Source organism: Bos grunniens, chromosome 8 (genome assembly GCF_055505025.1).
Source record: "Bos grunniens cultivar Pamir isolate PY7600 chromosome 8, Bosgru_T2T1.0, whole genome shotgun sequence".
Classification (NCBI taxonomy): Eukaryota; Metazoa; Chordata; class Mammalia; order Artiodactyla; family Bovidae; genus Bos; species Bos grunniens.
This window is the reverse complement of record NC_141172.1, coordinates 78,516,258-78,532,117: the sequence shown is the minus strand read 5'-3', so window position 1 is coordinate 78,532,117 and position 15,860 is coordinate 78,516,258. Positions and strand designations below refer to the sequence as shown.

Sequence of the window (15,860 nt, the reverse complement as noted above, 5' to 3'; positions counted from 1 at the left end):
GTTAATGGGCTTCCCTTGTAGCTCAGTTGGTAAAGAATCTGCCTGCAGTGCAGGAGACCAGGGTTCGATCCCTGGATTAGGAAGATCCCCTGGAGAAGGAAATGGCAACCCACTCCAGTATCCTTGCCTGGAAAATCTCATGGATAGAGGAGCCTGGTGGGCTGCAGTTCGTGGGGTCACAAAGAGTCGGGCACGACTGAGTGACTAACACTTACACTTACTTACTTAAAACAGTTAATAATATTTCTCATTAGGATTTGTGATGGTGACTAAATTTCAGGATATTAAGCATATGATTTTAAGTATGTTTTAAAACATTATGGGAAAGTAAAGTTGAAAAATACCAAACTCTACACAGTGTTTTATTGTAATTAAAAATACAGCCATGTTTAAAATGAAGCCTATTTACTATCTTATAATCAAATAGTGTTTGGATTTTTTTTTAATTAAGATGAAATTCACACAGCATAAAATATACCATTTTAAAATGAACAATTTAATGGCATTTAGTATGTTCACAATATTGTACAATCACTTCTGTCTAATACCATTTTTTTTTTTTAGCCATCTTCCCAGAGGAGATCCTCATACCATTAAGCAGCATTTCCAGTGGGGTATGGGTTTGATACCTGGTTGGGGAGCTAAGATTCCACATGCCTCATGGCCAAAAAACCAAAACATAAAACAGAAGCAATATTGGAACAAATGTAATAAAGACTTAAAAGAAAAAAAAAACTTAAGAAAAAGAATAAAATTATTCTTCTTACATAGATGTCTATTTGAAACTTCAAAATAAGACTGTTAGAATAAGGAAGAGCACATATTCATTTGAAGAGGATTCAGTCTCTCCTCTGACAGGCCATAGTGTAGGGCAGATTGCCCCAATTTGGTGAGGAACTGAGCTGATTTGATGTAGGTTTGTAAAACATATGAAACGTGTAATTCTTCATTCACCCCTGCCCTCTTTATAAGTGTTGCCTTCCAGAGGTCACAGTTGTAGGCCCAGGGTTTCTCACAAGACTGCCCCAAATTCTGTTATTTTCTGTTATATTTGTTTTGCTGCTTTCTGCTTTGCTTTTCAGCTTCTTGCTCTGTGTATTTTAAGAATTTGTCAAATGCCACTAGAGAAAAACCGTTGGGTGTCACATCTCTGTAACTCCTTTCTTCCAGAAAACTTGGCAGCCTGGAACTCCAGCTTTTGCCTCCATTCTTTTGAAATTGCTGAAAGCTTTGATGACTACTCTACCTCTTGGCTGTGGCTTTTGCTGGGCCTTGGTTTCCTCTGGACTTTGCCCCATGCACCTTTTCTCCTGGTTGATTTTGCTTTGTATATCTTCAGTGTAATAAGTAATAGCTTTGAATATAACTCTGTGCTAAATCTTATAAATCTTCCTAGCAAATCACTAAACCTACAACCAAGATCATTCTACCCAGCAAGGATCTCATTCAGATTCGACAGAGAAATCAAAAGCTTTACAGACAAGCACAAGTTGAGAGAATTCAGCACCTTCCAAACCAGCTTTACAACAAGTACTAAGGGAACTTCTCTAGGCAGGATACACAGGAGAAAAGGAGGGAGGAGGGTTCAGGATGGGGAACACATGTATACCTGTGGCAGATTCATTTTGATATTTGGCAAAACTAATATAATTATGTAAAGTTTAAAAATAAAATAAAAAAAAAGAAAGAAAGAAAAAAGACCTGCAAAAACAAACCCAAAACAATAAAGTAAATGGTAATAGGATCATAATATCAATGATTACCTTAAATGTAAATGGATTAAATGTTCCAAACAAAAGACACAGACTGGCTGAATGGATACAAAAGCAAGATCCATATATATACTATGTACAAGAGACCCACTTCAGACCTAGGGAAACAATACAGACTGAAAGTGAGGAGCTAGAAAAAATATTCCAGGCAAATGGATATCCAAAGAAAGCTGGAGTAGCAATACTCATCCCAGATAAAATAGACTTTAGAATAAAGACTGTTGTGTAGGAAGAACAGTAATTATTGATCAAGGAATCAATCCAAGAAGAAGATATAACAATTATAAACATATCTGCACCCAACAAAGGAGCACCTCAATATACAAGGCAAATGCTAACAGTTATAAAGGGAAAATCAACAGTAACACAAATAATAGTGGGGGACTACAACACTTAAGTCACACCAATGGACAGATCATCCAAACAGAAAATTAATAAGGAAACATAAGCCTTAAATAACACATATCAGATGGACCTAATTGATATCTACAGGATATTCCATTCAAAAGCAGCAAAATATACGTTTTTCCTCTAGTGCACATGGAATGTTCTTAAGGAGAGATTACATCTTGGGTCACAAATCAAGCTTTGGTAAATTTAAGAAAATTCAAATCATATCAAGCTTTTTTTTTTTTTAACACAATGCTATGAAATTAGATATCAATTACAGGGGGGAAACTGTAAAAAAAAAAAATACAAACACATGGAGGCTAAACAATACGCTTCTAAATAACCAAGAAGTCACTGAAGAAGTCAAAGAGGAAATGAAAAAACACCTAGAAACAGATGACAACAAAAACACAACCCAAAGCCGATGGGTTGCAGCAAAAGCAGTACTAAGCGAGAAGTTTAAAGTAATACAAGCCTGCCTCAAGAAACAAGAAAATCATCAAATACACAGCCTATCCTTACACCTAAAGCAACTAGAAAAAGAACAAAAAACACACAAAACAGTAGAAGGAAATAAATCCTAAAGGTCAGCAGAAATAAGTGAAAAAGAAATGAATAAAACAGTAGCAAAGATAAAACTAAAAGCTGGTTCTTTGAGAAGATGAACAAACTTGACAAACCATTAGCCAGATTCATCAGGAAAAAAAGAGAATACTCAAGTCAATAACATTAGAAATGAAAAAGGAGAAGTTACAACTGACACCACAGACATACAAAGCATTATAAGAGGCTACTGCAAGCAACTATACGCCTGAAAGAAATGAACAGATTCTTAGAAAAGTATAACCTCCCAAGACTGAACCAGGAAGACATATATGAACAGACTGATCACAAGCACTGAAGACAAAATATGAACAGACCAATCGCAAGCTCTGAAATAAAAACTGTGATAAAAAATCTTCAGCAAACAAAAGCCCAGGGCCAGAGAAGCACTAACACCTATCTGCTCAAACTCTTCAAAAAAATTGCAGAGAGAGAAAAACACCCTGAAAATTTGAAGCACCATGGTCAAAATAGAATGAATCATAGGTTTTTGAAAGTAAAAGAATAATTGTCATTTTAAAGGCAAATAATTAATTCAACTTTTTTCCCTAAAATCCTAACAGAGTGAGGATATTTTAGTTGTGTAACAATGGAATTGTTCTTATGAACGTTAGATGTGTTGTAAAGTCTTATATAATCCTCCAAACCACTCAGCCTGACTTATCAGTACTATTGTGTCATGGTGCAAGCTCTGAACGTTTAAGAGGAAGTTTACTATACAAGATCAAGTTGATTTTGCAATATATTTTTCTCTTTCCTTTAATGAGCAATATTAAAACAATTCTAGGAAAAAATGATACTCTCATCAGATGAGGTTTGCCTTCTCATAAAATTAGAACCATATAATCCATTAACTTGTCTTTTCCATTTCAACTTCAGATATTTGAACTGAATTTAGTATTCAATTGCAGGAATTCTTTCATTTTCGGTGCCTAATAACATCAGCTTCTCTGCTCATTTGAAAATATTATTGTTCCCTTTTTATTGTCTGATTTTATAGCTTTTAATTGCATCAACAATACAAAATTCTTTTTTGGAAATAGGTAGGTTATAAACAAACATACATCTATATGAAATTGAGATCGTTTTGGTCACAAAAGGGGGATATTGAGATGTTTCTGTAATGTTTCTTTGATTGTGTGTGTGTGTGTGTGTGTGCGTGTGCATGCGCGCGCGTAAAGTCTCCCAAAGAGGGAGAAATCAGAATATGTGATTTTTTTGAAGAGGAAAGAATATGTTACCTAGTGGAAGGGTTGCCTTAATCCCAAACAGCCTACCTAATGAAATATTTAGAAGCACTTAGCGCTTTTAAGCAAATATCTTTTTCTGTGTCCCAAGGGAAAGTAAGTAATCTGAGTATGGAATGTTCCCTTGTTTTTATTTTTATTCTTGACCAGTGGAGACTGTGAGGATGGGTATATGGGCTGTTCTTTTGGCAAATGATTGTAGACTTAGAATAAGTGGTTTCAGGGTATTACTGGAGGAACCAATTAGATACCACAGTTTCTTATAAAGCTTCTTGAAATTATCTTTAACTTGATTTATAGTGATCAAAATAAACTCCTAAGCCTACAAATTGATGAAATCCTTCAAAGAAGTAACCTACTGAGAGAGTCCATTTTTTTTTTTTTTTTAGCTATCTAATTGTAGGATATATATTGATACTCTTGTCAGATAATTAAAAGTTAGCAATTCACCCTATATTATCATTGCAATTATTTTCAGCTATTACAAATGTCTTAATTTGTTCATTTGGATAACATTTAAAAAATTAACCCAAATTACTACTTGTATTATACTGAAATCAAAGTTAATCCAGTATAGTCAAATAATCATATTTTGAAGCCTTGTGACCTAACTAAGTCTTGTGTGTTCTGTATGCTTTGGCCACAGCCCCACCACTTATGTTTTGGATGAAGATGAACCTCGATTCCTTGAAGAAGTTGACTACAGTGCAGAAAGTAATGATGACTTAGATATTGAATTGGCTGAAAACACAGGAGACTATGAACCTTCTGCCCAAGAAGAAGTACTTTCTGACTCTGAATCAAGAACATACCTATCTTGAACCCTTTGCCATCACTTATTAATTGTGAAGAAGAAATGAAATATCTTGGTTTTTGTTACATAGGAAATTTGAGAGAAATGACTTTATAGAAAGCTGACTCAGAAAGACGGAAAGTATCTTGGACCTGTTTGGTTTCAAGACAATAAATATGTTATTAATTCATGATAAAATTGGCACTTGTTTTATTTTAGATATTCAATGCACTTTACATAGCATTGAAGTATCAAATATTGGATTTACTTTTTAAAAAAAACCCTGAGTGTCACTGCATGAGTTTTTAATCTTATGGTTATATATCCTGCATCAAATGGATAATTTTGAGGTGCGTGAGAATATAAAGTCTAAATTCCAGAGTTGTTGAGAATCCTGAGTTACGGAAAACTAATATATATGTACATGGATTCCTGTAGATGTGTCTGTGTAAGGATGGGTAGATATTGAAGATAAGACTGTTCTTCACAATCATGTTAACTGTTGAGTTGTGACTGAAATCATCCAGAGTTTGCCTTGAAACCATTACATTCTACATTTACCAAATTAAACAAATAAAGACTATATTAAATGTTGCATTCATTTCGTCATCCTTTTTAACCAGCTCAGAATATTTGGTCTGTGGAATCTTTGGGGAAATATTATAATAATCTGACATCTGAATACATTGATAAAAACTTCTGGAAAAAATGCTTATAGCGTTGTTTATATAGTAGAGGCATACCTATCATAAAAAATATATTTGAACAGCTCTTTCCTCTTAAAATTGTGTCTCATGGGTGCACCTAAAGTCTGCTGTTACAGACTATCAAAAAGGTTTAAAAATGTAGTGAGAGTATGAGCCAGTGTTAAATGTATATGAAGCTTATGCTGCATCTCCTGAGCTGTGCAGTTATTAAGTGTACTGACGTGAATTCATTTAGGGCACGCTGACACTGTAACTGAGTCCTAGAAAAGGCAGTGAATTTCAGCCTTTTCTTATAGTGACATCTTCCCAAGTTTAAGCTGTCCTGCTTCAGGAATGACTGTCCTTACTTATGAAGCAAAATAAAACAAGTCCAATGACATTGGATAAATGCTCTAAGAACTAAGTTTCTGTTGTAACAAAACAAATCCAAAAAGATAATGTATGAACAGACTTGCCAGGGCTTGGGTGCTTCAGTTTTGGCATGTTATCTTCACATATTCTGGAGAATTTTTCAAAATCTTTCTTTAGAGACCTGTAATAATGAAAAAGAAATTATAAAAGTGTTTCAGATTTTTGCACTTTCCATATCAACGATTTTCATTGTCTTATTTGAGACATTTCACCCACAGTATGGCTTCTTCTTGGTACCAGAGGAACCATGTTTAAAAACATAGCAAGGGGCCATAATATTGAGGTCTTATCTCTAAATAGCCTAATTCTTACTAATCTCAGAAAGTAAAGACTAAATAGATTGTGAAGTTGAACTAGCCCTCTTAGTGTGTGGTGACCTGATTTAGGAAATGTCAGGATACTTTAGCATTATTTATTTAATAATTAATGATTTGTAAAGTTAATTTTATTATTTTATATAGTAATAGAAAGTAATTACATATATAACTCTAATTTTTTCAGAGGGTGGATTATAGAGCCACTACGTGTGTGAACTTTTCTCGGCTCTTACAAAACTAGAAATTAAAAGTCAGAGAAGTCTTGTATGAAAGGCAACTGCAGCTACTAGAATATGCAGAATAACTCACAGTGTGTGTTTCTTATGTTAGCAGTATAAACACCTCTTACCATAGGCTGCTATCATACTTTATATTGATGAGGCATGGCTTTTAGTATATGTTGCACGCCTGAACATGCTTTTTATTAAGTAATTATTCATAAGATTGAAGAGAAGTTCTTTATAGTTAGGAGATGACTAACAATAAATAACTTTGGAAAAGTAAGAAATAATTTAAATCCTAACTTTTCTAATTAGGGGTAAACTAAAAATCATTGGCTATTTGTAGCTAAAAATGCCCTGAATTTTACCTTTTTAGATTTTCGTAAAATGACTGATATGCCTTCAGTGCCATAATCCTGATAATGAATGTGGCTGATAAAGTGAAAGTGAAAGTCACTCAGTTGTGTCTGACTCTTTGCGACCCCATGGATTACACAGTCCATGGAATTCTCCAGGCCAGAATACTGGAGTGGGTAGCCTTTCCCTTCTCCAGGGGACCTTCCCAACCCAGGGATCGAACCCGTGCCTCCCGCATTGTAGGCGGATTCTTTACCAGCTGAGCCACAAGGGAAGCCCAGGAATACTGGAGTGGGTAGCCTATCCCTCTTCCAGCAGATCCTCCCAACCCAGGAATCAAATCAGGGTCTCCTGCATTGCAGGCGGATTCTTTACCAACTGAGCTATCAGGGAAGCGTGGTTGATAAACCAAGTCTAATAAGCAAGAGTCGGACCCGACTGAGCGACTGAACTGAACTGAACTGAATAAATGAATTTAGACTTACTTGATTTACTTCACATTTGGAACTGTGAATTTCATAACTATAGTTTTGATCTAACCCATTGGTTCTCAAATTGTGTATGTATTGTGTGCATCAGAATCACCTGGAGAACTTGTTTCTCGAAACATAGATGACTGATTCTGTAGATCTGGGGCAGGGCCCCCAAATGTGCATTTCTTAAAAATTCTCAGATGGAATCACACTCAGATGGAGTCACACTGTATGAACCGCTGATATGATATGATGCTCTGTTAGCATCACGGTTTCCTAAGAATCACAGGACCTATGAATTGGAAGTCAGCACCAGAAATGAGTTAGAGTAAGGTAATTTGTAGAATCAAGAAAATAGGCAGAGATCAAGAAAATCACTGGGGCAGAGCTGGGGCTTTAGCCCAGGTCTCTTGACAACTAGCCTCACGTTCTTACCAAAGAAGGAGATGCTGTCCTTTGCCTTTCCCTTTCCCCCTAAAGTGAGGAATGTTAAAAGCTTAAGGGTTTGTCTTTCTTGAGTTTATAAAATTCATCTGGCAAAAACCTATGGTTCACAATGGCTTTTTCTTCATTGCAGTCATAGTGTTGTTTGAATACAGGATTTTGTTCTGGATTAAGTATTGTTCTTAATCAGTCTCTGCCACTTCTACCAGTTTTTGTGTGGTGTTTAGAAACATGGAAATTTGTCTGAATCCTAATTACAAATAAGTAAGCTGGTGTTCCGCTTCAGATAGTACATTAACCACAGTAAATATGATACTTCTAAATTTCAAATTAAGGTAATCATATTGAATATAAGCACTGAAATGGATAATATAATAAGTGTACTAATGGAGTTGTTTTTGTGCATGATCCAGAAATAAATGACAGTAATGAGATGATAAATGTATCTTTATAAATCTTTTTGCTCTCCTATATTTATTTTAATAATTATAAAATATTAATTGAAAATTAGTGAACTTTTCTCTTATTTTGGTGAAAGGTTAAACACTAGTTCTCCATTACGGAAAAACCTGTAGAAGCAATATTTTAATTGAAAGGCTTCCCAGGTGGCGCTAGTGGTAAAGAACCTGCCTGCCAATGCAAGAGACACAGGTTTGATCCCTGGGTTGGGAACATCCCCTGGAGAAGGAAATGGCAACCCACTCCAGTATTCTTGCCTGGAGAATTCCATGGACAGAGGAGTGTGGTATGCTACAGTCCTTGGGATCACAAAGAGTCAGACATGACTGAGCGACTGAGCATGCACACTAACCCATCAATTCTATTTTACATAACAGAATGTTATCATTAATTATTGCTTCCCTGGTGGCTCAGACAGTAAAGACCCCTCTGCCTGCAATGCTAGAAGACCCGGGTTCGATCCCTGGGTCAGGAAGATCCCCTGGAGAAGGAAATGGCAACCCATTACAGTATTCTTGCCTGGAAAATTCCATGGACAGAAGAGCCTGGGGGGTTACAGTCCATGCGGTTGCAAAGAGTCAAACATGACTGAGCTACTAATATCCATCAATTCTACTTTACATGACAGAATATTATCATTAATTGTTAAGTAAACGTTACTCTGGTGAAAGCATATTTAAATTCCCACATTGAAAAAGGAAAACTCAGAAGAAAGTCTCATTTTCTTTATGATGATTAGTGTTCTGAAGATTTAGTCCTTGAAATGTTATATTTCAGTCGTCACTATTAATGATATTTATAAAGCACTTCTTGCCTGTACTGGGCTGACACTGGCCGTGGGAAGTCTGCCTTTGTGGTGCCCTCCTTTTTCTAGACCCGAACAGTAACTTTGGTCCATGGCCACTTATTCTTCCCGCCCCACCTCAAATATCTTCTTTTCTATACTCAGGCGCTTGGACCTGCTGGCACCCTCCGTCAAATCCGATCAAGTCTTCAGAGCTTGGTTGGTTGGTGAGGGTATTGTCATTAAACCTATTTTTTTTTTTTTCCAGTTTGAGTTTGCTAAGCAGGCAGTGCCTAAATCCAAATGAATGGCCCTGTTTTGGTGGCATGGGAGGCATCAGGCAGGCCAGTCAGAGTGTTATTTGAGAGTCTGGGACATGGTTGACCCTGGTGAGTGTGGACAGGGTCTCTGTGGGTGTCCATTTGTGCAGAAGATGGTCACCCCCATGAAATGGAAATGGATTTGTGGTACCTTTCTAGCTGTAAACCCAGACAGCTTTAAAGAGCTGAAGAGATCTGGCTTTGAGTATTTAGAAAGGTTTATTTTTGTAATATCAAATGTATGATACTATCCGTTTCAAAGACATCACTAAGAGTGCCAAGTGAAGATGAGGTGAGGATCAGGAAAAAATTTGCTCAGAGTAATTCTGGTGCTGATCTTCCAATTACTTTTAATGTACTTTTAAACCACATAAAGAACCATGATAAGTGACAAATGTGAAGAAATTATAAAAGGTAAAGGTGCTCATTGAAAATTAAAGTAGGCTAGCTAGTGTTTAATAAATGTGAAGTCTACACCTTTGAAAATAGGTCAACTTCTCTGTAAGCTTATTTTCTTTAGCTGAAGGTGTAATTAAGTAGGAAGTATTAAGACCATATTTTCATGTTCAGTGCTCATGGTAAAATAGTAAAGTCAAGTTATGTACTCTGTTTACAGTGTCATTTTTAAAAATTATTTATACTTTCCTAGATTTTGTATTATCTATGATTGTTTTTCCTCCTTTTAATTCTTAGAAATGTTTGACATTTCATCTCTTTTCTTTTTCTTTCAAAATGTGAGCACTTGAAACAGAGTGCATAGATTGGATAGGATACACTTCAGAATCTAAAAAAAATCATATTAAAGGATTATAATTTATATTTCACATAGAAGAAAGTACAATGCATAACTATCTTTGCTAACCTTTATTTCCCCCTCCTGAAGAGCTACACAAGATGAAAAAATAACAACAACTAAACCACTGTCTAACCCAGATCACTTACAGGATGGAGCGGGCACACCCAGTGTCCCCTTTGCTCTAACCAGCCTTCAAAATCCGTGTGTTCTGAGGTTGCCGACTTCCAGAGTGGAGCACGTGACCTGAGCCGAGTCAGTCTGCTCTTCTTTCTGCTGAGCATCTGCAGTGGGCACATGATCTAAACTAGTCCAAACAGCATGTTGAGACTTGGCAAAGGAAGACCCTGCCTTGGTAATGAAGGATATTCTTCTGGCAGCCACAATGCAGCCCTGAGAGGAGAGTGCGCCCAAGACACCCAGCATCAAAGGAAAAAGGCATGGAGAAGCTGAATCTTCTTCTCACTTCAGTCCCACATCAAGCTGTACAGGAAACCTCAATTGCATCAGTTATATGGGCCTATAAATTGCCTTCTGAGTTTAGGCCTATTTAAATTGAATTTTCTGTTACTGGAAAGGCTATGTCTGTTATACAGGTATGTATGTCTGAAACCTACCTGAAAACCCAGCCATCTTCAGTGTCCATCCCTGAAGGGGTGGCTCCATGCAAAGCACATGTCTTAAGAGAAGTTACAAGGGAAAGACACTCCGGAAAGGCCAAAACAGCAGGTATCCACTCATACATGTCAGACAGAAAGTGAAAATGAAAGTCGCTCAGTCATGTCCAACTTTTTGTGACCCCATGGGTATAGTCTATGGGCTTCTTTAGGCCAGAATACTGTAGTGAGTAGCCTTTCCCTTTTCTAGGGTATCTTTCCAACCCAGGGACTGAACCCAGGTCTTGCACATTGCAGGTGAATTCTTTACCAGCCGAGTCACCAGGGAAGCTCCTCATGTCGACAAACTCATGTTTATTTTGTGTATACTAGGCACAAAAGGAGTCATATTTTTGTCATTGCCTACTTGAAACTCAGAGATTATTTCCTCAAGTGATGAAGCCTGTTGTTACTGGCTTGTTCCAAGAGAATATTATCCCAAGAGCTGACCTTTCACTATCTTGAAAGTTCTCTGTAGTAGTGGACAACACAAATGTTGTAAACTATTAACATTGAAAGTGAGTACCTCTTCTATGGTGCTTCATATAACAAGGTGGACCCAGGGAACAGAGCTCCCTTTGTTGAGTTACATCAGTTAGACCAATGAGCACATATAATGGGATGAAGTTGTAATATTACTCAGTTATAATCTCAAAGCAATTTCCATCCAGTTACTGCTTAGAACTGCAGATCCCTGCCTTTCATCCACAGGTGATGCATAGATAAAGAGCATTTTAACAGCTCTTTAAAATTTAAGAAGTTCTTTTCTAAGTTATCTCATTTGAGCTTCACAAAAAAGACTATTAATAGAGACATTAGCATTTCCATTTAATATGTGAGGAACACAGGGCTTAGAGAGGCCATATGAGTTACCTGGACTTTAGTGTGTAGCAGAGCAGAGACTCAGACCCGCCTTGGGTGCCTCCGCCAACCACCTGCACTTCTCTCACAGGTGGTAACCAGCGGCCTGTGCCACCTCTGTGAGCAAGCTAGCCCATCAGCCTTGTGTGGGGAGTTTGATGACACTAGGAAAATAGGCAGCTGTGTTATCACCGCACACCACAGGGTCCCTCAGGCAGGTGGGCAGAGCGAAACCTGACCAGGTGTGCCTGAAGCTCTCTCCGGGGCGCTTCAAGAAAACAATCTCAATGGAAACATTTTCTCTTTTAGCCTGTGGAATGGTTCTTATATTTTCCAAACCAGTATTTTTATGGATAGTTAGGAACAAGGCAGTCCATCCAGTTTTTGTTTCTAACCATTACATATATATATTTTTTGTTTGTTTGTTTGTTTTTTTAAGGAAGAAGAGTCTGGAATCTTTTTTATTTTATGTTTAGTCAAATCGGTAATGGTTTTGCACAAGTCTTTCTCTGTCTTCTCTGCTTTCTCTTAAGGCTGCTTTTCTAACTATAATGGTGAGGGAAAAGATTTTTGTCTAATATACTTACCTAAAGTTAGTTGTATCTCATAGACTCAACCTAAAGTACATTTAAAAATAAATTTATATTTTTACCAGGAAGATACTTTCTTCTTTTTTATCACTTTAACTGAGGGCCAATCAATAAGCTTTAGAAATAAGCTGTTTTTTCACCTGTCTTTCCAGATTGAATTTTAGTTAGAGGAATATAGCCTTTTATAATATAAGACAAGAATACGATGACCCAAACACTCCAGCCTTATATTTGTATTAGGTTATGATTGAGTCCTTGGCCCATCTTTAAGCCCATCAAATTTACAAAACCTTTTAGTAATACCACTCCAAAGAATGTCCATCTGTCCTATACTTGGAGTGAATAAAATAATGCTTTTCACTTTGATGATAATAAAGGCTAGCATTTGCAGAGCACCTACTATGTTATAGGCACTGACCTGTGTACAGTGTATACACCTATTTAATCTTCACAAGAACCCTATGATAGGTACTATTATCCCCATTTCATAGATGGGGAAGCTAACTTGCTAAAGATCATACAATTAATAAATGTTGGGACATCAATTGATTCTTAAGTTGAGCAGGAAAGTGACTACTGAGGACTACCATATTAGAGATTTTACAAAATTTCATCCCGGATTCCACAGCATCTCACCAGGGAGGACATTTCATGACCAGTATGGTTCAAGCATGGTGTATTTATTTGGGCCCGTCATTTTGCTTGTACTCCCAAGGAACAGGTACAGTGGAACACTAGTAAGTCCAATCTCAGGCCCCTTGCTAACTCGGGAACTGTAGCAGGATGGCCATCACATTTAACTTCTCAGGAGTATCTCTGATTATGGGCTGTCCCCTATCGTATGCCTCCTTTTGAATAAGCCTCACAAGGCTTACTGGGAGGGCTTGAGGAGTCTCTCACATTGTTGTGTAAGTAGAATCGGATTTAAATAACCTGTGGGGTTTAGGTAATGGCATCCCACTCCAGTACTCTTGCCTGGAAAATCCCATGGACAGAGGAGCCTGGTGGGCTGCAGTCCATGGGGTCGCAAAGAGTCGGACACGACTGAGCGGCTTCCCTTTCACTTTTCACTTTCATGCATTGGAGAAGGAAATGGCAACCCACTCCAGTGTTCTTGCCTGAAGAATCCCAGGGACGGGGGGAGCCTGGTGGGCTGCTGTCTATGGGGTCGCACAGAGTCGGACATGACTGAAGCGACTTAGCGGCAGCAGCAGGGGCTTAGGTGTACTGTATTAGCTTGGATTTACTGTCTATTTAATTCATTCACCAAATATTGTTACAGCTTGTGAGGTTATAGAAACCCAGATTTGTACGGTGTGAAGTACAAAGCCCAGGACAAAATAACAGCTTAGTAAATCGTGTAACCTGTGGGTGGTGGCCCATTTGACTCTATTTTGTTTATTCTACTTAGTATTTCAGAAATTTTCTGTCCTTCTGTAGAATCCTTAGTGCTGAAAAGGCCCTCAGAGCTCACCGAGTCACTCCTTTTTTAGATGAATTCAGTCCAAGAGAGGGTAAGAGCCTTGCCTTAGGCCACCCCATTTTCTGATTCAGCTCCCTGAACCCCCTTTATAAGATCCCCCTGATACATACACTCTGCTGGCACCATCAGTTTAGGCTGGGCAGGACTGACTCAGTTTCAGAGTTGTTTCATATTCTGTTGACAACTGCGTTGCCCATCTTGCCATTTATAGCTCTGACTTTATAGCTTTGGGAATCACCTTAAGGATAATTGCAAATACTCTACCATCCAAATATGCACTCCCCATGCCTAATAACGAGGCTTTTAAGAGGTGAGATAGGAGAGGAGCAAGATGATAGCTCATGTGAAATGAGAAATCTGGGTAAGTGGGATTTGGTAATGGACTTTGCAGTAACACTTCTTGTCTGATCATTGGTCCATGGTTATGCTGGTACATTCTGTACTTTGAAAGGCATATAATGTCAAAAGGCCCAAATATTGGTTAAGATTTTGATTATTTTGCAGAATTGTAGAAAAAAGAACCTCAGGACTGATTATTTTTCCCCCAAAGCTTTATGTTTAATGTTCTTATCCCTTGTTTAGAAGTTGCACTTTCTATTGTTTGTAGGACTATCCAAAAAAATGTGTTTGTTCTTTCCTATTGCCTCAGTGATTTAATGGTTCTGTTCTTTGAAGAGTAATTCCAGCTGCCTTTTGATTTGAGACACGTAGAAAAATCTGCTTATGAGCTTGGCAGCTCTTAGTTGAGAACATTCATTCACTCATTGATCTGTCAAACTTTTATTAAATACTGATGTACATGGTACTGTGGCAAGTGAAAGGAATGTGAGAGTGAGTAAGACGTGGTTCTTATCTACAAGGAACTCGGAGTCCCATGGAGGATAGGCCTGGCTTCAATAAACAACCATGCCAATTTTGCAGGGGCAAGATTACCGAGGGGGCACATGGGCATGACCAATCCCCAAGTGGACCTCTGAGAAAGGTACAGGGATGTGAGACCAGCTGGATCTTAAAGGATGTGGGGGCTTGAAAAGTGGAGAAAGGAGCTGGTAATGGGGATGAGGGTGGTGGGGAGGTATTCCAGGTGGAGGGAGCAAGATGCACAGAGGCTGGTGGTGGGCAGGTGAAGAGAGGTGTGGGGGGTGTTCAGGTCATGAGGGACTAGGAAGTTATGCTACAGAGTTTGTATCCATAAGTCAATGGGGAGCTACAGAATTATCTTAAGCAAACAAATAATGGGATTAGTGTTACATTTTAGAAAGATAAAGAATGACTGGAAGGGTATCAACCCCTGATTTCACTTTTGGATTCAACAACCAATTGGGTTTCTTAGGTTTGCCTCACAACTCCCGTCTTCAGGGTTGAGTTTGTAGCTGACCACCAACTCCCTCAGGCCACTAGCTGCCCCTGAATGACAAGCTCGCAAGGAGCCCTCAGAAACAGGCCCACCCTCTGAGCCTGCTCCAGCCTGTTCCACAGCCCAAGGCGGGAAGTGGACAGGGACAGTCGCACCAGAGTTACGTGTTTCTGTTCAAGACATGAAGATGTGCTTGGAATATGAGGGAGCCAAAACAGGTAACAGGCTTCCTTGCTGGCTTCCTGGACAGTGAGCTGGTCCCTTAAAAGGAGTGAGGGTAGTGGGGGAGTTGGTGGGTGGGGCAGGAGGCGGAGCCTAGGTGGTCTAACCAGTCCTTGGTGGTGCTGTGTGCAGGGATCATGTGAAGGACCCTGCTTTTTCTCCCTACACCTCAGAGCTGGCAGCTGGGTTTTGGCCCTTTTATAACTTGCTGTTTGTAACTTTCCCTGCACGCACAGTTATTTTTAATTTTTATTTATTTTTTAAAATTTATGTATTTATTTTAATTGGAGGATAATTGTTCAGTCACTCAGTTGTGTCCGACTCTTTGAAACCCCAAGGACTGCAGCATGCCAGGCTTCTCTGTCCTTCACAGGGGAATAATCACTTTACAATATTGTGATGGTTTTTGCCATACATCAATATGGATTGGCCATAGGTATACATGTGTCCCCTGCATCTTGAACCCCTCCCAGGTTGTCACAGAACATTGGCTTTGGGTGCCCTGCTTTATACATCAAACTCGCACTGGTCATCTGTTTTACATATGGTAATGTATATGTTTCAGTGCTATAGTTTCTTTGTATTCCATTGCTTCCGAGG

At 38.4% G+C, this 15,860-nt stretch overlaps 1 protein-coding gene across 16 annotated transcripts in view; it reads left to right on the top strand.

Annotated features, from left to right (window-relative positions):
- Positions 1-5,402, top strand: part of AGTPBP1 (ATP/GTP binding carboxypeptidase 1) — a 192,913-nt gene extending 187,511 nt beyond the window's left edge. For all 16 annotated transcript variants that reach the window (XM_086416848.1, XM_086416844.1, XM_086416841.1 and 13 more), the window contains one exon: positions 4,659-5,402. In XM_086416848.1, coding sequence (XP_086272974.1) covers positions 4,659-4,833 — 175 coding nt within the window. In that variant the 3' untranslated portion in view covers positions 4,834-5,402. The remainder of the gene's footprint in view (positions 1-4,658) is intronic.
- The last annotated feature ends 10,458 nt before the right edge of the window (positions 5,403-15,860 follow it).